Below are 27,403 nucleotides of genomic sequence, written 5' to 3'. Positions count from 1 at the left end.
TCAAACTTGACAGCTGCATTAAAAAACAGTTTTTGCCTGCAGTGTCTCCCCTTAAGTAAGAGTAAAAAAAGTTCCCCAAAAATACTGTTACTAATTACACTGAATAATATAGTGTGTTCAAGTTAAATTAAGTAATTATGTAATTATGCAAGATGGTGATGTACATTTTGTTGAATTAAAAGAAAAAAACAGATGATGAACAAATAATTGGCATCATGTGTTTTTAATCCATTTTTTTCAAGGTGCTGTAAATACATTTTCATATATTCTATCGTAAGTTTAGAATATTATTTTATTTTGTGCATGTTACTAATTGTAAATGGAAAAAAAAAATCTAATATGGAAACTGTATTTATTGCATCCAAAATCTTTTCTTGTCACACCAATTCTCACTTTTAACCAGTGTTGGGGAAAGTTACTTGTATAAGTAATGCATTACAATTTTGCATAAGCCTACTCCATAAAAAAGTAACTAATTGTGTTACTTAGTTACTTTTTATGGAAAGTAATGCATTACTTTACTTTTTAAATCTGGGCAGGGCTTCCTTGTTTGTTTTTAATATAAAAAGTTCAAATGTAAAAGCCCTTTCACACCAAAAAGTGAAATGCAGGCTGAAGGAAAAGTAAATTTGCGCTCTTCAGCAATAATAAAAAAATAAACAATGAAGCAGAAATGTTAGTTTATCTAATTAATTTAGCTTATTAGTATGGTTGAATTGGATCATCACAGGTCAGCAGCAAAGACATGGTTAATAAAATTGTATTAAATACATAGAGGATATTTGTGTTATTAAACATATTTATTGTTTGAATTCATTTAATTTATTTTTACTTCTGATTTCTCTCAACATGTGGACAGAAATAAATGAAAATGAAAAACAAAACAAAACAAAGTAACTAACGTTACTTATTTGAAAAAGTAACTTAAAAGTAAATTAAAAAGTAATGTGTTTCTTGACTAGTTACTTGAAAAAAGTAATCTAATTATGTAATGTCACGGGTGAGAAATCACACAACAAGGTCGCTCGGTGAAATAGCCCCGGAGGGTGGATTTATTAAATACTTTTAAAAGGTGAAGGGAGAAATAAGGTGAGTGCTGCTTCGTGGCTGGTGCTCCTGTGAAGTCCTCGTGCTCGTGAAGGTGGGTGTCCAGCAGGGTTGGGGTCAATTCGGGAATGAACTCAACAATTCCAATTCAAAGAAGAAAATGGAATTGGAATTGGACAACAATTGCAGGAAACAGAGTTGGAATTGAATTGGAATTACAGGAAGTGGAATTCAATTCAGGGAAATTCCACTGAATTCCGTTAATTGCTGTTTCTGAGCATTTATTTGTGATTACATTTAGAGACATACATTTTAACTTTATTTATGATGCTTTACAAATACCAAGTAAAGTATGAAATAGAGTTGATCAAATGCAAGTAAATAAAAATGAGAACTGTACATTATGAATTAATAATTGAATGACAGTGGTGATAAGTTTCTGGATGTACTATACATTCAATATATGATTACCACATAATATATGTCTTAACTCACACAAAAAAATGAGTCATGTTCATTCATGTATTTCATTCTCTTTTTATTGCATCGAATTATCATCATTTCCTGAAATTTGGCATGTGAAATGATCATGCTTAACATACTAAACATACTGTACTTTGTATTTCTTTTATATGTTTGTTGTTTATGTGATTTACAATATTTAATGTACTATAAACTATTAAGCAAATCAAGTCAAATTATTTTATTTAGCAACTCAAGTGGAATTTAGTGGAATTTTTTTGAATTTCAATTCTGTTTCCTGACATTCCAATTCAATTCCAATTCCATTTCCTGTCAGCTGCATGCAATTCCAATTCAAATTCCATTCCAGGAAGTGAATTGGAATTTACCATTCATTCTCAATTCAATTCATAAATGGCCCCAACTCTGGTGTCCAGGCGTGCTCAATCGGGCTGTCGGTCACTCGCTGCCTTCTGTTTGATGAGAGAGAAAAGGTTAGTACCAGCACGTTCAGCATGAGACAGTTGTCTGATGAAATGAGAGCAGTGGCGGCTTTTCAAGCCACTCAATGATGGGCTGCAGCTGTGAGCTCTTTTGGCCATGGTGAGGAGGACACAGCCGGGCGTGGATGATGGTGACAGCACTGCCCGAATCCAGAAGCGCCCGCACGGGCTTGCCGTTCAGCGTGACGTCCGCCTCAGGAGCCGCAGATGGGACGCGCTGATGGACGTTGCAGCCCGCGGAGGTGTCGTGGGTTCAGCGGTGGTCATTGGCTCGTCCATTGGAGAAGGAACCGTTGGTCTGCCAACTGCACGCGAGGTGCCCTCCAGCATGCGTCGCTCCTGGACCACCCTCCGGGGAAACGGCGGCGCTCTCTCCCCAGCCTCCTGATGGTGAACAGCATCCGCCAGCTCGATCGCCTCCACAAGGGCGAGGACGGTGGTGGGGTTCCTCATACCCACTGCCTGACGATGGGAACGAGGCAGGGCGCGGAGGAGGCGATCGATGACCACTCGCTCCACTACCTGTGCTGTGTTGGGTTCTCTGTCCAGCAGCCAATGTTGCGCCAAGTGGAAGAGTTCAGCGGCCTGGGCTCAGGCTGGCATCCGGGCTTTAAATTCCCAGTCGTGAAACTGTTGCGCTGCGCAGATGGGGGACAGACCCAGCCTGGCGAGGATTTCACGTTTCACTTCAGTGTAGTCTCCAACGATTGCAGGGGGAAGAGAGAAATAAGCCCGCTGAGTTTCACCGGTGAGGAGGGGTGTCAGCGCCGAAGCCCAATCTTCCAGCGGCCATCCCTCACGGTTGGCTGTATTTGTAAGAATGCTTCAACATCATCGTGAGCCGTCATCTTGGGTAAGAGCCGGGCAGCCCGCATTCGGGGGTCAGGTAGTGGAACTGGCTGGGCAGTTTGGGCACGGAGTGCAGCGAGTTCTTCTTCGGCTCTGCCCTGCCGAGTGGCCAGATGTTCCACAATTTGCTGCTGGCGGATGCTTACTTCTGTAAGGCGCTGCAGCAGTTCGTCCAGCTCCATGGAGAGAGAGGGCACGGATTGGTGCTGAGGGGGTGAACAGAAAAATAATAATAATTTTAATGCGGTGCAATGCAAACACTTTTGTGTGATTTTTCATGCACTTGCCCGCATTCTCCACCAGGTGTCTCGGGTGAGAAATCAAACAACAAGGTCGCTCAGTGAAATAGCCCCGGAGGGTGGATTTATTAAATACTTTTAGAAGGTGAAGGGAGAAATAAGTGAGTGCTGCTTCGTGGCTGGTGCTCTTGTGAAGTCCTCGTGCTTGTGAAGGTGGGTGTCCAGGCGTGCTCAATCGGGCTGTCGGTCACTCGCTGCCTTCTGTTTGACGAGAGAGAAAAGGTTAGTACCAGCACGTTCAGCATGAGACAGTTGTCTGTTCGAAATGAGAGCGGTGGCGGCCTTTCAAGCCGCTCAATGATGGGCTGCAGCTGTGACCGATCAGCCCGTGACGAGGATGTGCAGGTGCCGTGCGTTTGTTGCCAGGGCGACGCTGATGAGCCCAGAGAGACTCGTCACAGTAATTTGCATTACTTGCGTTACCCCCAACTCTGCTTTTAACTAGTACTTAACTATGAATTTTGCCTCTATAAACTCCTAATTTGCTGCTTATTAATAGTGAGTAAAATAGTAGTTAAATTTAAGGTAGGATTAATGGATCTAAAATGTTCATGCAGAATAAGGCATTAATATGTGTTTTATAAGTACTAATAAACAGCACTTATGTATAGTAATATGCATGCTAATAAGCTAATAGTGAGAGGTAATCCTTAAAATAAAGTGCATTTATACTAAATGTAGACCACTGTTTTTCATACAAATACCTATAGACCTAGTTTCATTTTTCATTATGGTATTGAGGTGCTATATTTGTGGTTTTACCTGTGGTTATCATGATCTACAGTGCATGCATAAATATTAGGCACGTTGATATTCTGATCATAAAAACTGGTAGAGAAGAAAAGACACGTTAACTGCAAAAGAATTAAGAATTAATGTGAATAATTAGGTGTAAAACTATCAGGAACCATTTAGCCTCCAGCATCACCATTTTCCAGAACTGCAACCTATCTGGAGTTTTCAGAAGTACAAGGTGCCAGATTCTGAGAATTTATGTTCCAGTCTGGCAGTTTTAGGAGTTAATTTTTAGTCCACCTCTGCAAGACAGACTTTTCATAATAGGAAATGGAAGAAAAATGAACTTCCAAATCTTTCTGCCAGATTCTTAAAGATAAGATCTTGAAAGGGTGGTACAAAGGGATGTGATGTTGGTCCTTCAAGAGGCACTATCATCTGTCTATGAAATCTTTGTGTATTTCACAACAATTCAGCATGTTATTCTTATTAAGTGAGGGTAATTTTTTTGGATTTTTATCCAAGCAAAGTCTCTGAGAACCACATTGCACTTCTGGAGACTCCAGAGTAGGTGCAGTTCTGGAAAATGGTGGTGCTAAAGATGAATGGTCCCTGATGGTTTCACACCTAATTCTTCATCTTAATTCTTAATTCTTTTGGAGTTAACGTGTCTTTTCTTCTCCACCATTTTTTTCTGACCTGCTAACCCAATGAGTATTTTGGTTCCAATATAGTTCCAATGGTCATGCCTTAACTTTGCATATTCTAGTATTGCATTAGAATTGCATCCTTCTCATGGGCATTTAATAATGTTTGACTTTCAGCCTGAGTTAATTTTTTTGGGCTCATTTTATCTGATACCTAACAATGCACACCTGAATATAAGTGTCACGGTTCTGTGTCGGAGAGAACGTGAGAGAAAATGGAGAGAAACCAGGTCACAAAAAAGAAAAGCATGGAAGGCCTCGTGCTGTACAGACAATGGAGGGAAGGATGGGTGGGATCTTGGAAGGAGGCTCAGGAGGAGGACGACAAACCGAGTCCAGGGTGGAGATGATGGAGGAAGGAGCCAAGGAGGAAACAGGAGGAGCCAGGGCGGATCAGACCGAGGGAGGAGCCAGGGAGACAACAGGAGGGATTTGGAGCAGGAGGAGCCAGGTGGGACCATGGCGATGAGGAGGATTCAGAGAGCCGTGGTGGAACTAATAGCTCTGGTGACCGACGAGGACGTGTGGATCTGATAGGCTGCAGTGGAGCTGGAGCGACAGAGGACAAAGGTTTAGGGGATGGAGGAGCCTGACAGAGCCGGAGGGACAAGGCTTCGCCAGAAAAGTGGAGTCCCGAGACTCAGGATGGTCGACAACAGACCAAGGCGGAACCAGCGGGACGAGGGAGCCCGGCAGAGCCAGTGGACTGTTGGAACACGGTGGGGAGGAGGGAGCTAGAAACAATGGTGGAGTCCCTGGGTTGACGGGCCAAGGTGGAGTCCTGGACTCCTGGAGGAGGCAGAGACAGGAGATCCTCCAGCCACGATGCTGATGGAGACTGGCAGACCCACGGTGAGACCCACTGTACAGATGGTGGGCTAAGGGGAAGCAGTGGGGCTGCCAAATGACAGCTGAGGCGGAGGCAGGAGCGGGCAGGCATTTGTGAGCCTCCAGGCTCTTGGAGCTGCCCTTGGAAACAGAAACCCTCTCTTGGCAAGACTTGGGAACGGGAGCCCCCTCTGGATCACACTTAGGAAAGGGAGTTGCAGAGGGCTCCAACAAAGGAGGGAGGAGAGGGGGCAGGTCAGCAAACAGGTCTATAAGGTGTCTTTCCTCTTTTCCTTTATCCAGATCCACAAAGATCAGCCATGGTGCAGTGGGTGGAGCTCCTCTCCTCGATCACACTGGCCACGGTCTCTTTCCTGGTGGTGGACGTGGTAGACGGCTCTCGCACCTGGTCTGGCGGTAAACGCAGCTCTGGCTCAGCGTCGATCATCAGCTCTGTCGCTTCTTTATGCAATGGCTCGTCAGTCACGGCGGGCTCCGGCTCTCTGTCATCGGTGGACTCGGGCTGATGCTCTGCACCTTGGGGAGTTGGTGGGCTGGGCTCTGGGTTGGGAGTGGAACTGACGAGATCCTCCTTGGAACAGACGGTGAACAGAGATCCGTTTCTTGCCACTATTCACTCCACAAAGGCGGCAAAATTGGCTCAAGGGCCATCTTCAGACGACGGTGCTCTGCACACGGGGCTCAAGCTGGCATCATAGAATGAGCAGAGCATGTTGTCCGGGTAGCTAGTGATGTTAGCCAGGGCCAGGAACAGTCTGGTATAGTCCTCGAGCAATCTTTCCCTCTGCTCCAGCAGGAGGAGGAGGTATTCCGGGCAGAAGAAGGGGTCCATGGGGGGAACGATGAAAACCAAAAACACTTGTACAAAAAACAGAAAACAAACGAAGGGGAAACATGAAGGTTAAACGGTTTGTAGGCCAGGTCTTCTGTAGGTAAAGTTCAAAACTCTCAGTTTAATAAACAACTCAAACAATGGGTAGAATGGCGAGGGAAAACACAACTTGGTATAGAGAATGATAATCCAGGACAGGCTTATAAGGAAAACACAAATGGGGTTAATAGACCAAAACAGATGAATTTTATTATAAGTCAAGGTGTCCATGGTAACTAAGGAGTAGCGGGAAATGAACAAAGGAAGACAGGAACTTAAGGGAAACAAATGAAACAGGAAGTCCAAACCAACTGAAAGTGTGACAGCTACACATTTTATTGGTACAAAAATTATTGTGCATTTTGCAAAATATAAAATGTATCACTTTATTAGAAACACTACAGTTGCTTAATAGTGTTGTTTGTTACTGTGTGTACTGAAAAACAAATGTTTGAAGTTTACTTTAAAGCGAAAAAATTTATTTGTATTGAAAATCAGAAAGCGTATAAGGCTCTGTAAAAAGTTGCAACACTAAATGTGAGTCCTATGGGGTAATCAAATGTTCCTCACACACAAGGTCCTCATGCCCACTTATCACTTGGATCAAATACAAGAAATACGTCATAAGTAATTTCAAATAATGTAAGTCAGTTGGTGCTTTTGATAACATGATCCTGTCGTGGCAAAAATCAAATGACTCTCATCGCATAAGAGGCAAATTCATTCAGGGTCTTCTTAAAGGTTTATTTTTTGCAAGAAAGGTCAGACAGTCATACAGAAACACGGGTTGCTGCAGACTGTGACCAAGAAGGGAGGGTTTCCTCCACTTTTATATCTCTTCGTCTTCAAGTATCTCCAAACAGCCTGTAATTTTCCACACATAGTAAGGAAACAGAGAAACACATTCTACTATATCATACTCCCAAGACTCAAATCTTTATGTTTTGGGGCCCTGATACTTTTACCTCATGTCATCTTCAGAGCAAGTTTAGATAAAGCAGAAACGTACACAATGTTTCATAAGCGCATTTGATAAGTAAAATGATTTTTTCTTCCACGATCCTTACACAATAAGGCAGCAATAAGCCATATAATATTCTACATAAGTGGATTTTAATTTAGTGGACATAATATATTAACCACTGGCAGTCTAATCTAAGATGAAATAGTAACAGATGAGTAAATGAATGTGGATTGAAATACAGCTTACCTGTTGTCGTCAATTTAAATAAAAAAGAAAACATTAAATTTTTCCCTTACGAAGACTAGTATAAAGCATTATTATTATCTGCAGCTTTATTATTTATGGATACTGTGGTAATGCCACTGACTGCACTACAAACTGTCGTGACACAATCTGCCACTAGAGGCACCGATTTTTCTTCATGTTGAATAAGAAAGCTGTAAAGAGTGCTGGACAGCAATTAATCTCGATTAATCGCATCCTAAATAAAAGGTTTTGTTTATATAATACAGGCTATGTGTGTGTGCCGTGTATATTTATTATGTGTATATATATAAAGGCACACACATAGTATATATTCAGATGTATTTACATGTATATATTTATATTAATATGATTTCTATTATATATAAATATATTTAATATATAAACATAACATTTTTCTTAAATATATAGGCATACATGCATGTGTGTGTATTTATTCATAGCCTAATAAATATACACAGTACACACACTTATATTATGTACACAAAAACTTTTATTTTGGATGCGATTAATCGTGTTTAATCGTTGTCCAGCACTATAAACGTTTATTAAACGTTTGTTGTTTTCAGAGATGGGCATAAATGTATTTAAATACAAATGCGAAATACTGTGTGGGAAAAAATGTATACACAAAATTCATTTGAAATACGTCAAATACGTCTTATTATACAAAATGGATCGATATTAGAGACAAAATAGTCTTTTATTAGTATTTTAAATACATGTAAAGGTAAGCTTTTCATTATATACATTAAAACAAACACGGATGGGCAGTATTTCAGATAAGTCAAACCGCTACGGAAGGCTCTGCACAAGAAATTAAAGAATAATTAAATAATACTAATTAAACTAAAATAATAAAAAGGAAACTGAAAAGTGAAAGAATAACAGATAAATAACAACAAAAAAATAAAGATGCAAACTTCATGACGTCATGACGCGGTAGTGCGTTTGGCCACGGTTGGTGATGTCATTCGTCCGCGACACTCATAGCATGCTATGCTAACCGGCAGTGCAAATCGAGTAGAGGATTTATTTTTGTTAAAGGTGTGTATCTAACTTCATACATTTGACGGTTAAAATGCATTAGTGATTAAAGGTTCGACAATAACCATTTAGTCTATTTATATGGTACAATAATCATTTGCAAGCCAGCTGGAAGTGAATGTTAAATGTATAAATAATACTTGACTTTAAGAATGTGTTTTTTTTGTATAACTGACGGTCTAGCTGCATGTTAATTTAGGTTGTGATTTTAACATGTTTAACATGTACACACGCATAATTTACTTATTTGGATATGCTAGCTTTTGTTACATAACACACTTAACACACTTTTACGTTTAACGTGTTTGTATAATCATGTTCATGTCATTTTGTTTCATGTGTGTGTATTTCAGAGTTTTTGGTTGGGATAGAGGTAAAATGTCTTTATATGATGATTTGGGGGTCGCAACAAGCGACGCTAAAACAGAAGGGTGGTCTAAAAACTTCAAACTGCTTCAGTCTCAGTTGAAAGTGAAGAAAGCTGCATTGACACAAGCAAAGGTGAGTCAATATTTATCTTACATCTGATAATGATATGCAGTCCACCGGAAGTTATTACAGATCTTATATGTGACCCTGATCCACAAAACCAGTCTTAAGGGTCACTTAAGGCTATATATATATATATATATATATTAATATTTATTATGTAAGCTTTCCATTGATGTATGGTTTGTTAGGATAGGACAACATTTGGCCGAGATACAACTATTTGAAAATCTGAGGGTGTAAAAGATCAAAATATTGAGAAAATCACCTTTAAAGTTGTCCAAATGAAGTTCTTAGCAAGGAATATTACTAATCAAAAAATAAGTTTTGATATATTTACCGTAGGAAATGTACAAAATATCTTAATGAACCAAGATGTTTAATCATTTTGGGCATAAAAGAAAAATCGATCATTTTGGCCCATACAGTGTAATTTTGGCTATTGCTACAAATATACCAATGCTACTTATGACTGGTTTTGTGGTCAAGGGTTCACATATTTATAACTAAAGAGTGTAAGTATCTAGATTCTGATTTTCATGTAAAACTTGAAATATTTAATTTAATTTAATTTATTTATTTAATTTGAAAATGATTTCCAAGTGGAAAAGACCTTTTTTTGTTTTATTTTATTATATATATTTCCAGTAAAATATTAAATTGGCTAAAATTAATCTGTGTGAGTGACGTCTCCATTTTATTTATTAATTTATTCTATATTTTTACGTTATCCAAGAATCACAATGACTGAAAAAAAAGTTATAAAAAATATATTTTTTGACTTAAGTCAAAAGGTGTGAGAACTGACAAATGAATCTGACTTCTTTTGTAGACTCAGAGGATGAGACAGTCCAACGTTCTAGCTCCAGTTATTGACCTGAAGAGAGGAAGTGCTGTAGATGACAGACAGATCTCTGATACACCTCCACACATTGCTGCAGGGATAAAGGTAAACTGTTTGTATATGACTGGCATCTGAATACTGGCATCAAGGGCTATTTATTTATTTTCATTAGTAGTGCAGCTCTACTGGCACCTCTTAGCAGAAAGTTCATTATGCTTTTAATATGTTGGCATCACAATGTTTGACCTGTAAAAAAAACACAAACCTTCCACCATATGTGTTATATTAAAAATGAATGAGGATTTCACACTAAGTAGCTCAGTATGGTTTAATAAATTTTCAGAGCAATACGTTTCTTGACTGTGTGTGCCTATGTTAGGACTCGACATCGGTTGGGTTTTCATCGGGCGATGTGCTAATTCCATTGGCTGATGAGTATGACCCCATGTTTCCCAACGACTATGAGAAAGTGGTGAAGAGACATCGAGAAGAACGACAAAGACAGAGAGAACAGGAGCGACAGAAAGAGATTGAGGAGAGAGAGAAGTATGCATCTATGATTTCCCATGAATTTGTTCAGAAAATGTTTGGTATGTCTGCTAATTGTCGACCATTATGGATTTTTTTTAATGGCTGATGACAATATCTTAGAGAATAGTCTGGCCAGTTTATGAAATATCAGAATATTTTGTTTGACAATAGTAAATCACAAGCTTAATAATTAGATTTAATATTTGCTGTACATGTTTACTAAACTATTTGCAAATATATAAAGAGAGGACATAAAATTGAAATTTTGGCTCTTCTAATATGTGATGCTGGACCACAAAACCTTAAGTAGCGCGGATATTTTTGTAGCAATATCCAATGTACGCTGTATATGTCAAAATTATAAATTTTTCTTTTATGCCAAAAATGATTAGGATATTAAGTAAAGATCATGTTCCACAAAGATATTTTGTAAATTCCCTACCATAAATATATCAAAACTTAATTTTTTATTAGTAATATGCATTGCTAGGAAATTCATTTGGACATCTTTAAAGGCAATTTTTTTGCACCCTCAGATTCCAGATTTTCAAGTAGTTATATCTCGGCCAAATATTGTCCTATCCTACCAAAGCTTATTTAATTAATATATACATATTAATATATACAGTTTTAATTGAGGCTAGGGCTGCTTGATATCTCGCTTGCAATATCCAATGTGCATCTTGTCAGTAAAAACGGTTCAATAATCAACTGTGCACTTTCAGATTGAGCAGCACTTACTAAACAGAGCCGTAATTCACTGACAAGGCGTGCAAACTTCATATCGTCTGCATGGTTTTGCGCAGCTTGTCAGTGAATTACGGCTCTTCTGTAAAGTTTTTGAAATGAGTCTTTTATGCTCACCAAGGCTGTAAATGTTGGATCAAAGTACTGTAAAAACAGTAATATTGTGAAATGTTACAATTATCTTTTGAACTTTCTATTCATCAAGGAGTCCTTTCCACATAGATATTATACAGCAAAAAGTGTTTTCTTCCTTGATAATAATAAGTAACTATTAATAATTTTTTTTTTTTAAGAAATCATTGATCATTGACACTGAACTTGAAAATTCAGCTTTGCATCACAGAAATAAATTACATTTTAAAAAAAATGTTCACATAGAAATCAGTTATTTTCAATTCTAATGCTGTTTTTACTGCATTTTGAATCAAATAAATGAAGCCTTGTTGCATTTAAGAGACAAAATGAGGGTCAACCGATATGTGTGTTTTCAGGGCCGATACCGATTATTACAGATCAAGTAGACTGACTATCGATATTTTAACCGATATATGCCTGTTGTAAAAAAAATGTAAAATTGTCTCTGGCAATTTCTCTAAATTCTTTAAATTGTTTTATTGGAAAATCGGTTTTGAAAATGACCGATACCGATAACCATGAAAATGCTTAATATCGGCACCGATGATCAGCCAAGATGAAAATCGGTAGCTCCCTAATCGTAATTATTCTAAACTTATGACAGGAAGTAGTGAATGCCTGTATCTGCACAGATCAGTGTTGTATTGTTGAAATCATTTTATCAAACTGTGTGTTAGGAAACGTAAAGAGAGGCATGAAGGAGGAGGAGCGCCAAGTGGATTTTCACGTTTCCCAACAGAAGGCGAATCAGATGAGGAGGAGGATTATGAGAGAGAAAAGAGAAAGAGGAGTGAGTGCCCTTTGAAACATTTCTTTAATTCTCCTTTCTGTCTCTCTGTTTAACTTCCCTATATTTTGTCAGTATATAATGATACTTGTGATTGGATAAAACATTTGGTGCCAGATTTACTAACAGCTGTGTTCTTTAATGTGTGCATTGGCAGTAAATTACACAGAATTTTCAGCTCACATTAGCGCTTTTTAATGGGAGCTAATTTGCCTGTTTAGTAAATCTGGCCCTAGGTGTAAGTAGCACAATTGATATGATCCATCCGTGTTAAGATATTGTTTATTTGCCACACAGGTATGGGTGGAGCTGCCATCGCCCCTCCAACATCGCTAGTTGAGCGAGACAGTAAGTAAATCTCTCTGACCTTTGAAAGTCTTTCCTTAACTGTGTTCCAAAATCTGAAATCATTTTATGCTGTTGCTTTTGTGTTGTTGAGTCATCTCTGCAGCTGACCACTGTCTTAAAGGAGAAGTTCACTCCCAGTACAGAAATGTACAGATAATGTACTCGCCCCCTTGTTATCCAAGATGTTCATGTCTTTCTTTCTTCAGTCGTAAAGAAATTGTGTTTTTTGAGGAAAAGATTTCAGGATTTTTCTCAATATAGTGGACTTCTATGGTGTCCCGAGTTTGAACTATCTATCTATCTATCTATCTATCTATCTATCTATCTATCTATCTATCTATCTATCTATCTATCTATCTATCTATCTATCTATCTATCTATCTCTCTCTATCTCTCTCTCTCTCTCTCTCTCTCTCTCTCTATATATATATATATATATATTAGTGGTGGGCATAGATTAATTTTTTTAATCTAGATTAAATTTTGAAATTAATCTAGATTAAAATGGCTAATTTGAAGGCATTCAGAATATGTGTGCTACCCAAATAATGACTAAAAGTAAGTCTTTGAGAACGGGTTTCTCAAACCAGGTGGCGCATTAGACCAGGCGCTCATCTCCTGTTTCCAAAATGCATTACAAACTGCTTGACAATTGCATTTACAACACAATTAACTATACAAATTTGTGTAACCAAGTACTTCTGCGCAAAATGCTGTACGACGTGCGCGTTACCGTAAAATACACAGGCGCGCGGGTATGGATAGCCTATCTGCGTGCATAGTCTTCCAATAAACTGCGTTGCTTTTAGAAGCGTCAATTCAGTTGTTGCATATAGTTTAATGTCTTTATTTCGGGATTATCAAAGTAAATTATAACTCAAACTTGAGATTTTACTGGGGCACAGCAGATTTTCACTGGGGCACGTGCTCCAGTAAAAAGGGTCTAACAACGCACGCACCTGCCCTGAAGCGGCTTCATAACTGCATCCATGTCTGTGCGTCTCATTTGATGTGGTAATTTCACAGAAGTTGAAGACTCGTTCTCGCCCCCTACAGTGTAATTCGACTAGGTATACGTCCTCCGCGCTAAAATCACAGTGAAAGTCATCATATCTTGCGTAGTTTAGACCCAGCTCCCAACCCAACTTTGAGAATAGATTAACGGCGATATTTTTTTTCATCGCGCGATATGAGTCTCACGTTAACGCCGATAACGGCCCACCACTAATATATATATATATATATATATATATATATATATATATATATAATAAATAAATAATATGCTGTGCCTGAACTCTTGTTTTTCCGGTTCAAGACAGTTAGGGTATGTCGAAATATATGTCCTACATCGCTGTTTTACCATTTTTGTAAAGATTGTTTTATCTTCTTCGCATGTTCACTTTGCAAACACTGGGTCCGTACTTCTGCAGCGATGTAGAACAATTTTTAAATGATTTTTGAACCTTAACTGTTTTACAAGACTAGCATTTGAGGTTAAAGACTATATAAATTGTATTTTTTTTTTTAAATAACCGATTGTTGCGATAGATAAGACTCTTCTTCCTCGGCTGGGATCATTTACAGCCACATTTGAGATCGTTTAAAGCTGCATTAAAACTGCATTTTAGAAGTTCAAACTCGGGGCACCATAGAAGTCCACTATATGGAGAAAAATCCTGAAATGTTTTCCTCAAAACTCACATTTTCTTTTTACGAATGAAGAAAAAAAGACATGGACATTTTGGATGACAAGGGGGTGGGTACATTATTTGTAAATTTTTGTTCTGGAAGTGAACTTCAAATCTAGTTGTGGGATATGTGAGTATGTAACTTAAAATGGTGTCTTTGTTGTCATGATAGCATCATTTTCATATGATGAAGATGGTCGGCAGAGGTCGAAAGCAGCAATCCCACCTCCCATTTTTGATGACTCTGATAGACCACGATCTCCACCAGGACCAACTAATTCATTCCTGGCCAACATGGGGTAAGAGAGCTGTTCAAAATGATAAACTTACACTTATAAACACTCGGTGTGTATAGATGCAGAATGTTGTTTTTGGCTAAATAGTGTTAATTGGGTGTTGTGTAAATTCAGACCATTTTGGTTGTATCTCTAACAAATAAATGTAGAATTCCAAATAATTTAGGACCTGTTTACACTAGTGCGGTTTAGTTTTAAAACAGTGTTTTAAAGTGAAAACGATCCTCTCCTACACTGTTTTTTTTTTTTTTTTTTTTTACTGCATTTTAGAAACTATCTCAGTCTACACTACACAAATGAAAATGCATGTCACATGATCACTCAAGCTGCATACATCATCAAGGATGTTTTAATTTAAGAAAAGTAACCGTAATAAAATTTATCGTTAATCCTTTGGTTGTAAAAATACTGTAATTTCTTTTTTATTTTGCAATTTAACGATTACCTTTCTTAAATGAGACGCAACAAATGAGCATGATGTTATTATTTTACATGGTCATCAAGGATATGCAGAGCAAATGTGGGCAGCCATGCCATCATTTTCAAAAGTCTCAGTTTTGGTCCATTTACACGGAAACGAGTTTTCAAACTAAAACGGGGCCTGCAGCGTTTTCGATAGTCGAAAGTGGCGAATTAGTGTAAACGACATGCTGAACGGTAACACAAATTATGCGTTTTAAAACGAAAACACAATAGTGTAAATTTAGCCTCAGATTCTTTGATTTATTTAGTATAGAACTCCAGAGGTTTTAAATGTTTCTTCAAATGTGGAGATTGACTAAAAAATATTGAATATTTGACCACAAAACATTTAGATTTAACTAAGAACTTTAGAAGATTTCAGATTTAAAGCATTTAGACCACTTTTTGAAAGTTATTTTAAAGACAAATTTGTTTTAAATTTGTTTAAAAACAATTTAGTTATTTTTAAAAATTGGATTTTGATTTTGCAAAAACAAACACAAAGGAAAATGATTTCTAATAATATTTAGTATAAATTAAGATTAAATTAAGTGTTTATTTATTTGTAAGAATTTTGGGTCAAACTCTAGTTTGGGAACTATTCATAATTTGCTGCTTATTAATATTTAGTAAGGTAAAAGTTTACTGTAAATTTTAAATATGGAAGGTAGGATTAAGGGATCTAAAATATGTTAATGCAGAATAAGGCATTAATGTGTGCTTTGGAAGTACTAATAAACAGCCAACATGCTAGTAATGTAAATGCTAATATAGTGAGAACTGGTTGGTAAAGTGTTACCAAATTTCTATTTAACAAAGAATATTTAGATTTACCTAAAAAGTACTTTAAATTTAAATAAAGGATTTAGATTTAACCAGCTTTTTTTATTTACCACAGTGATTCTTAATATAAGCAAAGATTTATGTTTGAACTGTGAATGTATTTTAAAGAATTTAGATTTAACCAAATATTTTTAGTGAAGGATTTAGATTTTAAATAGAACATTTTGATTTATCTCAACATTATGAATCTTATAACATTTAATATAAATGAAGCTGGCCACACTTTATTTTAAGGTTCAGTTCTCACCATGAACTAACTACTATGACTTTTGCCTCAATAAACTCCTATTTACTGTGTATTAATAGTTAGTGAGGTAGTTGTTAAGGGTAGGATTAAGGATGTAGAATATGGTCATGCAGAATGTGCACTTTATAAGTTCTAAAAACAGCCAATAAGCTGGTAATATGCATGCTGATAAGCAACTAGTTAATAGTGAGAATTGGTCCCTATACTAAAGTATTACCATAAAGGTCATTATATAGATGTTTTTCCTGAACACGGAAGTAAGTCCGACTCTTAACTGAAAGAATGCTTTGCATTTCCGGTCTCCATTATTTCTAGTCAAATTAGCATATATTCCGAGTTAATAATCTAATTTTAAACCTATTAAATGTTTTTAAAAAGTACATGGCTCCATAGCGCCATCACTTTGCAATGTCGCAATGACCGTCATTTGTCAGTGCTTCACTTTAATGAGTGTGTAGATGACACGAAGCTGCGGACGTTAGCTACTAATAATTCACTCACCGCTTTGCCATCCAAGATGTTCATGTCTTTCTTTTTTTCAGTTGTAAAGAAATTATGTTTCTTGAGGAAAACATTTCAGGATTTCTCTCCATATAGTGGACTTCAATGGTGCCCCCAAGTTTGAACTTTCAAAATGCAGTTTAAATGCAGCTTCAAAAGGCTCTAAATGATCCCAGTCGAGAAAGAAGGGTCTTATCTAGTAAAACGATTGGTCAGTTTCAAAACAAATTGACAATTTATACACTTTTTAACCTCAAATGTTCATCTTGTCTTGTCTCTGTGTTGAGCATGCGTAGTCTGTCTAATCCAGGTCAATACATTTAGGAAATGTCGAAAAGCTCGAACATTGCTCTTTTACCTTTTTTTTTTTTTTTTTTTTTTTTTGGTGTAAAGGGCGTTTGATTTTTTTTTTTTTTTTTTTTTTTGCATATTCACTTTGTAAACACTGGGTCAGGACTGCAGCGATGTATGATGATTTTGAAGTTGAGTAAGAAAACAAGATAGGAGTTTTTCGACATACCCTAACTGTCTTGAACCAGAAAAAAGTGAATTTGTTTAGAAAATTACAGATCGTTTCGCTAGCTAAGACCTTTCTTCCTCGGCTGGGATCGTTTAGAGCCCTTTGAAGCTGCATTTAAACTGCATTTCGGAAGTTTAAACTTGGGGGCACCATTGAAGTCCATTACATGGAGAAAAATCCTGAAATGTTTTCTTCAAGAAACATAATTTCTTATCGACTAAAGAAAGAAACACATGAAAATCTTGGATGACAAAGGGGTGAGTAAATTGTTTGTAAATGTTTGTTCTAAAAGTGAGCTACTCCTTATAGATATTAAATTTGAATTTGATCAGCAGTACACTACACAAAGTCATCATGAGATCTAATGATCTAACATCATGAGGTTAACAGTTAAATGTATCATATGTCAGTAATTTAGTGAAGTCCAATACTTGTCTGATGTTTTTCAGTGGTACTGTGGCTCATAAAATCATGCAGAAGTATGGATTCCGAGATGGACAGGGCTTGGGCAAACACGAGCAAGGGTTGAGCACGGCACTCTCAGTGGAGAAAACCAGCAAGCGTGGGGGCAAGATTATTATTGGAGACTCAACGGAAAAGAGTGAGATCACACACACACACACACACACACACACACACTCGGAAGCACACAGCAGCTATGGCCAAACCCACACAACACGGGTCCAAAATAAACATTCTATTTTTTTTCCCTTGTTGATTTATGTTGGGGGTTTTTTGTGCATAATGGGTAACACTTTACAATAAGATGTCATTAGTTAATATACTAGCTAACATGACCAAACAATTATATATATATATATCATTTAGTACACTATTTCTTAATCTTTGTTAATGTTGGTTAATAAAAATACAGTAGTTCACAGTGGTTTAACTAATGTTAACAAACACAACTTGTGATTTTAATAATGCATTAGTAAATGTTGAAATCAACATTAACTAAGATGAATAAATGCTGTTGAAGTATTGTTCATTCTTAGTTTAACTAATGAACCTTATTGTAAAGTGTTTTCATATCACGTTTGTTTTTAATTCCATCTTTCTCATTTGCACAACCCACTGTGTGAGTGTATTATTTTATTCATTTGAATGTGTGTGTATGTTTCAGCATCAGGATCCAGTCAGAATGTGGCTGATCCACATGGCTCTAATTCAGGTTTGACTTTATTTCCTGTTTCCCCATATCAGTCATTTTCTTATAATATTTGTTTGCATCTATTTGTGTCTTCATCACCCACATGTGCCCTATTAGTCATTAGAAACCAGAAACTACACACAGTTGTACCCATCATGGCTGTTATGCAAACAGTGCCAAAAGTAACTTCGCCTACATGGGTAAACAGATGTTATAGGAAACAATGACGTTATTACCAGATGGCCTTTCAGGTTGCCCTATAGTTAAAATATTATCTTGATATTCACCCTATATTCTGTATATGTGACCCTGGACCACAAAACCAGTCTTAAGTAGCATGGGTATATTTGTAGCAATAGCCAAAAATACATTGTATGGGTCAAAATTATCGATTTTTTTTTTATGCCAAAAAATCATTAGCATATTAAGTAAAGATCATGTTCCATGAAGATATTTTGTAAATTTTCTACCGTAAATATATAAAAACTGGATTTTTGATTAGTAATATGCATTGCCAAGAGCTTCATTTGAACAACTTTTAAGGTGATTTTCTCAATATTTAGATTTTTTTTGCCCCCTCAGATTCCAGGTTTTCAAATAGTTGTATCTCAGACAAACATTGTCCTATTTTAACAATTCAAACAATATATCAATGGAAAGCTTATTTGCTTAGCTTTCAGATGACGTAAGAATCTCAATTTCGACAAATTTACACGTATGACTGGTTTTGTGGTCCTGGGTCACATATGTAGATTTTTATTTATTTTTTTATATATATATTTTTTTCTATCATTGGAACCATCATCTTAGTTAATTTCAGCATTTACTAATGCATTATTAAAATCACAAGTTGTGTTTGTTAACATTAGATAGTGCACTGTGAACTAACATTAATATTCAATGAACGACTATATTTTTATTAACTAACATTAACAAAGATGAATAAATACTGTAATAAGTGTATTTGTTTTTGTTCATGTTAGTTAATACATTAATTAATGTTAACAAATGACACTTAAAGTGTTACCAGTAAACTAGGGTAAAAATCTGGTTAAAATAATAGAAAGCATAATGCTTTTCACTACATGAACACAAAGGAAGAATCATATTTAATCATTATCGTTTGTATCCACTAGAATTAAAATACATAGTCATAAACAGCAATGATTACCTTGCATATACATTGTTTAAATGTTTGGAGCCAGTAAGTTGCTATTTTCTTTTATTATACAAAATCATTATTATTAGGATGCATCAAAATTATCAGAAGAAAATATACAGAAGATTTCTTTTTCAAATAAATGCTTTCTATTTATCAAAGCAATGCATCCTGTTTAAAGCCACACAGAGACTCTCATGAAAGTTTTTGTGTGGAAAGTTTTGAGTTGGTTCATTGAAAATGGTTTATTAAAAAAATTACTTAATTTTGCTACACCTTTTGTTTTTTAAAAGTTGGTTTATATGTGAAGCTGGATGTTATGATTGAACTTTAAATAGCAATATGATATCTGTTTAATAGCGGATGCCTCAAAGAAAAACGAGACCAACCCTCTTACAGAGATTCTCAAATGTCCTACAAAGGTGGTGTTGCTGCGGGTAAGTTGTGTATATTCTCAATTTAAGAATTAAGAAGTCATATTTCCCCTCCTAGAGTTTTTTTTTTTTTTTTTTAAACATAGAAAACACACTAGCTTTGTTCTAAAACCTTGCAAAAAGCTCTTGCTACATCATTTGGAAAGCACAAGCCAGCAGGGTTTCTACAGGGTTTGGAAAAGTAGGAATATGATTTAAGTGTTTTGAAAAGTATGAAAAAAGGAAAGCAGATTATGGTTTCCAGATGTTTTCCCCTGTTTCTAAATGTAATTATTGTACAAGATGTCAAAGTCAAAATACGACTGAATGCATTCAAGGTGCACTTTTTCATTTTGCAAAATGCAGGTTATAAGCTTTTTGGGTTTCTTCTTGTAATAAGAAGAAACCCAAAAAGCTTATAACCTGCATTTTGCAAAATATTCATAGCACCGTATTAGAATAAATATAAATATAAAGCTGAAAATAATGCTCTATGAATCATTTATGTTAATTATGTGATGCAGTCTACATCAAACCTGGCAAAAATTTACGTCTGGTTTCAGAAGTGGGTGTGGCAAAATGGCTCGATAGCGTCACCTATACATGTTTAGCAGAGTGCGCTTTGAGCTACGCTTCACGTACATGCACGATAATCGGTACACACATGTAACAGACCAATACCTACAAAAAAGTCTCTTGGAGCAAAATCTGTAACTCAACAAGTAATCGGTTATTTTTAATTTTCTCAAGAAATTTAGTGTCATTTTTGCCATTTTCAGGCCTAGTACTTGAACTCCTCCTCCTAGAGATTTATTCAGATCAACACCAAATTTAGTCAGTTTAATCTAAAGGCCCATGTGATGTTAAATTGTGAAGATCTATAATTTTCGTTGAAGGACGTGTCGGTGGTGGCGTGACAAATTTCGATGTTTCGCCATCAAACAGGAAGTTGCTATAACTCAGGCATACAATGTCCAATCTGCCTCAAACGTCACATGTTTGATAAGACTCCTGTCCTGAAGACATCTACGTACTCATGTTCAGTTATAGTCATAGCGCCACCTGCTGGCAACAGGAAGTGACATGTTTTACGCTGTAATAAACTCCTCCGAGAGATTTAATGACATCAACATTATTTTTGGTCAGTCTATTCTAAAGGCCTTAGCGATGTTAAATTGCAAAGATTTCGTCAGAGGGTGTGTCCGTGGCAGCGTGACAAAGTTTGATATTTCGCCATGGAAATAGTTGTTATAACTCAGCCATAAAATGTCCGATCTGCCTCAAACTTCACATGTTTGATAAGAATCCTGGCCTGAACACGTCTGAAGGCCAATATTCTCTGTTGGCAGCAGGATATGTCATGTCTTACACTAACTCAAATATACTCATCTGCACTAAACTTCATGTTTAATAAAAGTGCTGGCCTGAACACATCTCCATGCCAATAATCAGTTATAGGCATAGCGCCACCAGCTGGCAGCAGGAAGTTTGGCACATATAAATTACTTTGACATATTTCTTCTATATTTTCTATAATTAATGCATACTGCCCACCATTCGTGGATTTCCTAAAGCCACCAGTCGGCGGTGAGCCCGGGTGCGAGGGCCCTTTCATCGCTGCTTGCAGCTTTAATGTTAAATATGTGATGCAATCCAGGAAAATCTGTCGGATGTCGCGCAGGGACGTTTTCAAGAAATTCTAAACATAGGTTGAATGTCAATTTTTTGTCAAAATTTATAATAATTTTCATGTAATTATTATTCTTTAACATCCTGTCTATCATCTCTGAAAATATCTTGGCAAAATTCACTTGTTTAATGCAGAAAAATAATTATTTACTGCAGTAAACAGAAATCACTTTGTCTTTCTCTTATGTACCATAAAAACGGTTAACCTATTAAAATAAACCACGTAACACATTTAATAAAGATGTATCAATGCACATTCCCCATCAGTCCTGTGTAAACTACGGCACACAAAGTTTTTATTATTTTTTATATTGTGAGATGAACTACTGTAGCTGCTCATTCAAATGATCTTGCTCGTCTCAATCTGCTCAAGCTTGACGATGTTATAGTGGACTATTTCATATCCAGAGATGAAGGATCAGATGATGAAGTTACTAAAGAAGAGGAGTCCGATGACAGTCTGTTCTAAGAAAAGGTGCACGAACAGTTGCGCTGCGCTCGCTTTTCTAAATATAAACTGCAAGATACACTATTCATGCTATGTAAACATAGAAGGGGTCATCAAAAGTTCAGAGACTGTGCCTATGATAAACAACAGGAAAACAGACGTCAATCTGTTTGTGTAAGGATGCAGTATAGCGCTCCTGACTTGACAGACAGCTCTCATTAAACTGTGAAGTGAAAACCCGTCTCAATTTAAACACGCTTTTCTCAAAATTCCATTCTTGAAAATTATAGCTATCAGCCAACTTATTATAGCCATAAATTTTGTTACGTTCAAGTTTTGGAAAGGGCTTGAATCCAGCTTTCATATGATATCAAAACCAAAAAAAAGGTCAGATTTCACCATTTGTTGGATTTTTCCAGATCGCATCACATATGTGACCCTGGACCACAAAACCAGTCTTAAGTCGCTAGGGTATATTTGTAGCAATAGCCAAAAATACATTGTATGGGTCAAAATTATTGATTTTTCTTTTATGCCAAAAATCATTAGGAAATTAAGTAAAGATCATGTTCCATGAAGATTTTTTTGTAAAATTCCTACCGTAAACCTATCAAAATGTAATTTTTGATTAGTAATATGCATTGTTAAGAACTTAATTTGGACAACTTTAAAGGTGATTTTCTCAGTATTTTGATTTTTTGCACCCTTAGATTTCAGATTTTCAAATAGATGTATCTCGGCCAAATATTGTCCTATCCTAACAAACCATACATCAATAGAAAGCTTATTTATGTATATATCTCAGTTTTGTAAAATTTAACCTTATGACTGGTTTTGTGGTCCAGGGTCACAATTAAGATATTTATGATATTTTGTGATGTGTTGTGTTAACTGTCAGATTTCATTAAAAATATCTTAATTTGCATTCCGAAGGTGATCGAAGGTCTTACTGGTTTGGAGTTTTCCTTCTTGGGTTTTCCTTCTCTTTAATTTGCACCCCTTTTGACAGGATATTACACGAGAAACAGTTGATATTCAGGACAGCTTAGTTTAAACCATTTTTCAAATTCTTCTGAACGTAAAACTTTCTGTGTGTTTAGAACATGGTTGGAAGGGGAGAAGTGGACGAAGACCTGGAAGCTGAGACTAAAGAAGAGTGTGAGAAATATGGCAAAGTCGTCAAGTGTGTCATCTTTGAGGTAAACGTCAATGTCAAGCATGTCTCACGTGCCGCTGAAAGATTTCCGACAGATGTCATTAATATCTGTCGCTGACATGAAACCTGTGTGTCTGGCCTGTGTTTTCAGATCTCAGGTGTGACTGATGACGAAGCAGTCCGCATTTTTCTAGAGTTTGAACGAGTTGAATCGGCCATTAAAGGTGAGTGGTTTAAGGACAAACTTAAAGAGTGTGTGTGCAGGTGGTCTTTATTTCAAGTGCCCTAGATCTTACTTAATAAAGCAGGTAAGTGTGTGAGGGCCATCCCACAGGTGTTACATCCCCTGGCTGGTTACATCACTTCCTCAAGGGATAGCAGACCAAACCAGTTTTCACTCACTCACTTACTTTTAAACACTGACCGATATATTAACAAGTTGGCTATTAAGTCATTGTTCAAAACATTTTTATCCTTAACAAGGGCAGCATATTAGATTAATTACTTGATTTGTGTATTCATATTATACTGAAATATATAAATATATTTTTTCTAATTATTATTCCTTAAAAAGAACCAAGCTAATCTACTTGAAATTGAATTACCATCATCATGTATCTGGAACAGTTCATACATAGGACTGGAAATTATAGTGACACACTTTGATTTCCTGTGGGATAAAAATAAAGTTGACATTTTTTATTAAATAACAACAGAGCTAAACTGCACCATTTGGGAGAAGAATTCATATTTACAGCTACAGTGGCCCAAAAGTATTTGAACACTTTAGCCATGCTGTCTGAATGTCATAGTAATACATACAAATATTATTATTGTTATTATTATTTTTAAGTTAACATAAGCACTTTTCAAAGGATAAAAGATGATTGTTGGGCTTTCAATTATAAAGCAATAGAAACAGTTCAAAATGAAGACAAATAGTATAGAAAACCAGTGGAGGATGGTGTGTATTTTTTAAATTCTGCAGCTAAAATGACACGATTTAAGTCTCCCAAGTATTTTTGAGAGGTTTGGAAGATTTTATTTATTTATTAAATAAGTCTGCAATTCTCACCAAGGCTGCTTTTTTAATCAAAAATACAGTAAAAACAAAATTTTTTTTTAGAAATCATTCTAATATCCTGATTTGAAAACAGGAACAGGAGAAACCTATTAAGATGCAATCAACATTTTTGAAGTTTTGCAGATAAAATTACACTTAGGCTCTAAATACTGTTTTTGGCCACAGTAAGTCAGGCGCCTGGAAAACAAACAAGCCTGAAAAAACAACCTGAATCTGGTGTCGCATACAGGAACACCTGTTTAACTTCTCAGAGTTGACCTAAAATTCTAAGAATGCGAAAAAAGCAAACAAATACATTGCATAGAAGTTGGTTAGGAAGCCTTTTGTTGAGACTGGCTTTTTAGAGGAGCTGTATGTTGCCATGACCCCAAAGGGTATTTTTGATCTTAGATCATTATTAAAACCCCACCTTTGTATTTTAAAATAGCAACCTGATCTCTGGTGAGATCATATAGGGGGAAAACCAAAAAAATTTTTATAGGGGATGTTTTTTCATGATATTTTTAGCACCTAAGGAAGCGTCTTGACACCTCTTTCTTTTTTTTTTTTTTTTGTTCATTCCACTGCCCATGTCTCATGTCTTTTCAAAGCAGAAAACAGATGTTTTGTGTGGATGGCCCAAAAATGTTCGGAAATCATTTAAAAAATATTTGGTTCTCAAGAAATATTATTGTTTAATTTTTATTAAGTGAAACATAAAGGTTCTTTAATGAATAGAAGGTTTAGATGAAAAGCTTATAAAAAATATAAATCTTTGTAACATATACACACTGTAACAACATACAGAAGCTTGGGATCAGTAAGACCTTTAATATTTTTAAAGAAGTCCTTTCTGCTCAACAAGACTGCATTTATTTGATTAGAAATACAGAAAAAACAGTAATATTGTGAAATATTATTGCAATTTAAAATAGTGGTTTTCAATTTTAATGTACTTCAAAGCTGAATTTTCAGCATCATTACTCCAGTCTTCAGTGTCATATGATTCTTCAGAAATCGTTCTAAAATGCTGATTTATTATCAGTGTCGGAAACAGTTGTGCTGCTTAGTATTTGTTTTTGGAACTTGAGATAATTATAAAACATTAAAAAGAATGGCATTTAAAAAAAAAAAAAAAAAATAATATACAATATTGTTTGATGTTTGGGGTCTGGAGATTTTTTCTTTTTTTTCTATACTTTTATTCATTAAGGATGTGCTCAATTGATAATTGATAAAAAGTGATAGTAAAGACGTATATTGTTTATATATTTCTATTTTTTTATTATTCATCAAAGAATCCAGAGAAAGAGTATCACAGGTTGCAAAAAAATATTAAGCAGCACAACTGTATAAAACTGTATAAAAAATTGTCAGAATATAACCTCATTTCAAAAATTGTCAGGATATAACCTCATTTCCTTTTTCTCATTTCCTATATACAAATATATATGAGGTTATATCCTGACAATTTTTATACCAAAATAAAGATCTTTATCTTACTTTCAGGCAATACATAAGTGACTGTGTAATGTTTTAGGACAGTGCCATCAACTGGTCATACGTTATAAGTTTAAATGTAAAATTATTTATTGCCTTTGAACATCTTGACCTAATGTCACAGACCATAACTTATGTCCAGACAAGTGTTCTACCATACAGTGTGCAGTTTGTGCTTATAATTAGCCTCATAATTGCAACTTTGGAAATTTTAGTATTAATTAATTTACTTAAACTACATTTAAAATATCATATTTGTATGTATTTGTGTGACAGATTTGTATGTATTTGTGTGTGTACAATGTTCTATATTAAATATTAGATTTGCTAATATTTTATATATCTTCTTTTTTTTGTGTCCTCCTCAGCTGTTGTGGATCTGAATGGGCGGTACTTTGGAGGTCGCGTGGTGAAGGCCTGCTTTTATAACTTGGATAGGTTCCGTGTTTTAGACCTGGGAGATCAGGTGTGAGTGGGAGATCCAGACCTGCACAACCAGGAAAGCGTAAACACCAGGAGGAAGTAATCTGTCTTTCTGTAAATAGCATGAGTAATTTTATACACCCTTGTCAAACATTAGCTTTTGTGCCCCTTTCTGTGATACCTTTTGTAATGAAGATTTCATTTACTCTTTTGTGCATTGCTTCTAGTCTCTCTCTCACGTCACAGCTAAAAATGTCCTTTTGTCCTTGTGAATAAGATGTGCTGAAGAACCCAGAAATAAAATGTTTTTGGGAGAATAACTTTTGTTTTAAAGTTAAAATGTCATTTTAAAAGGTAAGCAACATTTTTATATCTGTTTAACATGTTGAGACTGTACATAAGCCATTTGTGGGTTTACTTCATGATGAAGGAGCATTGGAGTGAGTTTGCAATGGAACAATTTGTTTGCCAAACGAAGAAAAATGACAAATAGTTTGTTGGTATTGAAAACTTGTCTTCTCCAGTAGTTACTATATGATTTTGAAGAAAAAAAAAACAATTAGATGCTCATGCTGAATGGGGTGATGATGATGATGATGATGATGATAATGATGATGACTGTAATGAATGAGTCCTGGTTCATGATTTATATAATCAGACACACATGTCCCTGTGCGACTCTAGAAAGTAGGAAACCTACATTCTTCTATTGTGACATAACAGCGACTCCCATGAGCCCTTACTCTCTGATCTACACACTATTGATAGACTTAAAAATTATACTTTTTCATAACGTGTCTTGACCCAGAGCAGAAATTGGGTTTTGCCTGTTACTCAATAAAAGGTGACTTCATTACATTCTTTTTTCAAAAGTGTGTCTGCAGGAGATTTTATATGCCTTTGAATGCATCACCTAAATAATATTTTGTGTAGTACCAGATAACTATGCATGCTAGAATAATAATTAATATCCAGAATGTGGCTGCAGATTAATTTTTAATGAGCCAAAAAGAACACCTCACACCTCTCTTCATTAATTTGCACTGGCTACCAATACAGTAAGGAAAACAATTATTTGATTCCCTGCTGATTTTGTATGTTTGCCCACTAAGAAATGATCAGTCTATAATTTTGATGGTAGGTTTATTTGAACAGTGAGAGACAGAATATCAACAAAACAATCCAAAAAAACACATTTCAAAAACGTTATAAATTGATTTGCATTTTAATAAGTTAAATAAGTATTTGACCCCTTTGCAAAACATTACTTATCAAAACCCTTGACAATCACAGAGGTGAGATGTTTCTTGTAGTTGGCCACCAGGTTTGCACACATCTCAGAAAGGGTTTGGTCCCACTCC

The 27,403-nt window shown here is 35.9% G+C and overlaps 1 protein-coding gene across 2 annotated transcripts; it reads left to right on the top strand.

Annotated features, from left to right (window-relative positions):
• The first annotated feature begins 8,534 nt into the window (after nt 1-8,534).
• On the top strand, nt 8,535-26,898 carry rbm17 (RNA binding motif protein 17). 2 transcript variants are annotated; one of them, XM_073838398.1, is made up of 13 exons: nt 8,535-8,597; nt 8,951-9,098; nt 9,919-10,035; nt 10,310-10,476; nt 12,021-12,133; nt 12,428-12,478; nt 14,342-14,468; nt 17,488-17,639; nt 18,165-18,212; nt 19,711-19,787; nt 23,001-23,099; nt 23,208-23,280; nt 25,988-26,898. In XM_073838398.1, exons 2-13 carry the CDS (start codon nt 8,976-8,978, stop codon nt 26,089-26,091), a joined length of 1,251 nt encoding a protein of 416 aa, XP_073694499.1. In that variant the 5' UTR covers nt 8,535-8,597; nt 8,951-8,975; the 3' UTR covers nt 26,092-26,898. The 2 variants fall into 2 exon arrangements, with proteins under 2 accessions (XP_073694499.1, XP_073694500.1); XM_073838399.1 differs by lacking the exon at nt 18,165-18,212.
• The last annotated feature ends 505 nt before the right edge of the window (nt 26,899-27,403 follow it).

This window comes from Garra rufa, chromosome 4 (assembly GCF_049309525.1).
Source record: "Garra rufa chromosome 4, GarRuf1.0, whole genome shotgun sequence".
Taxonomy (NCBI): domain Eukaryota; kingdom Metazoa; phylum Chordata; class Actinopteri; order Cypriniformes; family Cyprinidae; genus Garra; species Garra rufa.
This window is presented reverse-complemented; position numbering and strand designations above follow the sequence as displayed.

Bases quoted from the DNA above. Each gene is read 5' to 3' on its own strand.
- rbm17 (XM_073838398.1), top strand. From the start codon at position 8,976: ATGTCTTTATATGATGATTTGGGGGTCGCAACAAGCGACGCTAAAACA. The intron at 10,036-10,309 runs GTAAACTGTTTG...TGCCTATGTTAG, and splicing joins ACATTGCTGCAGGGATAAAG to GACTCGACATCGGTTGGGTT. The intron at 12,479-14,341 runs GTAAGTAAATCT...TTGTCATGATAG, and splicing joins ATCGCTAGTTGAGCGAGACA to CATCATTTTCATATGATGAA.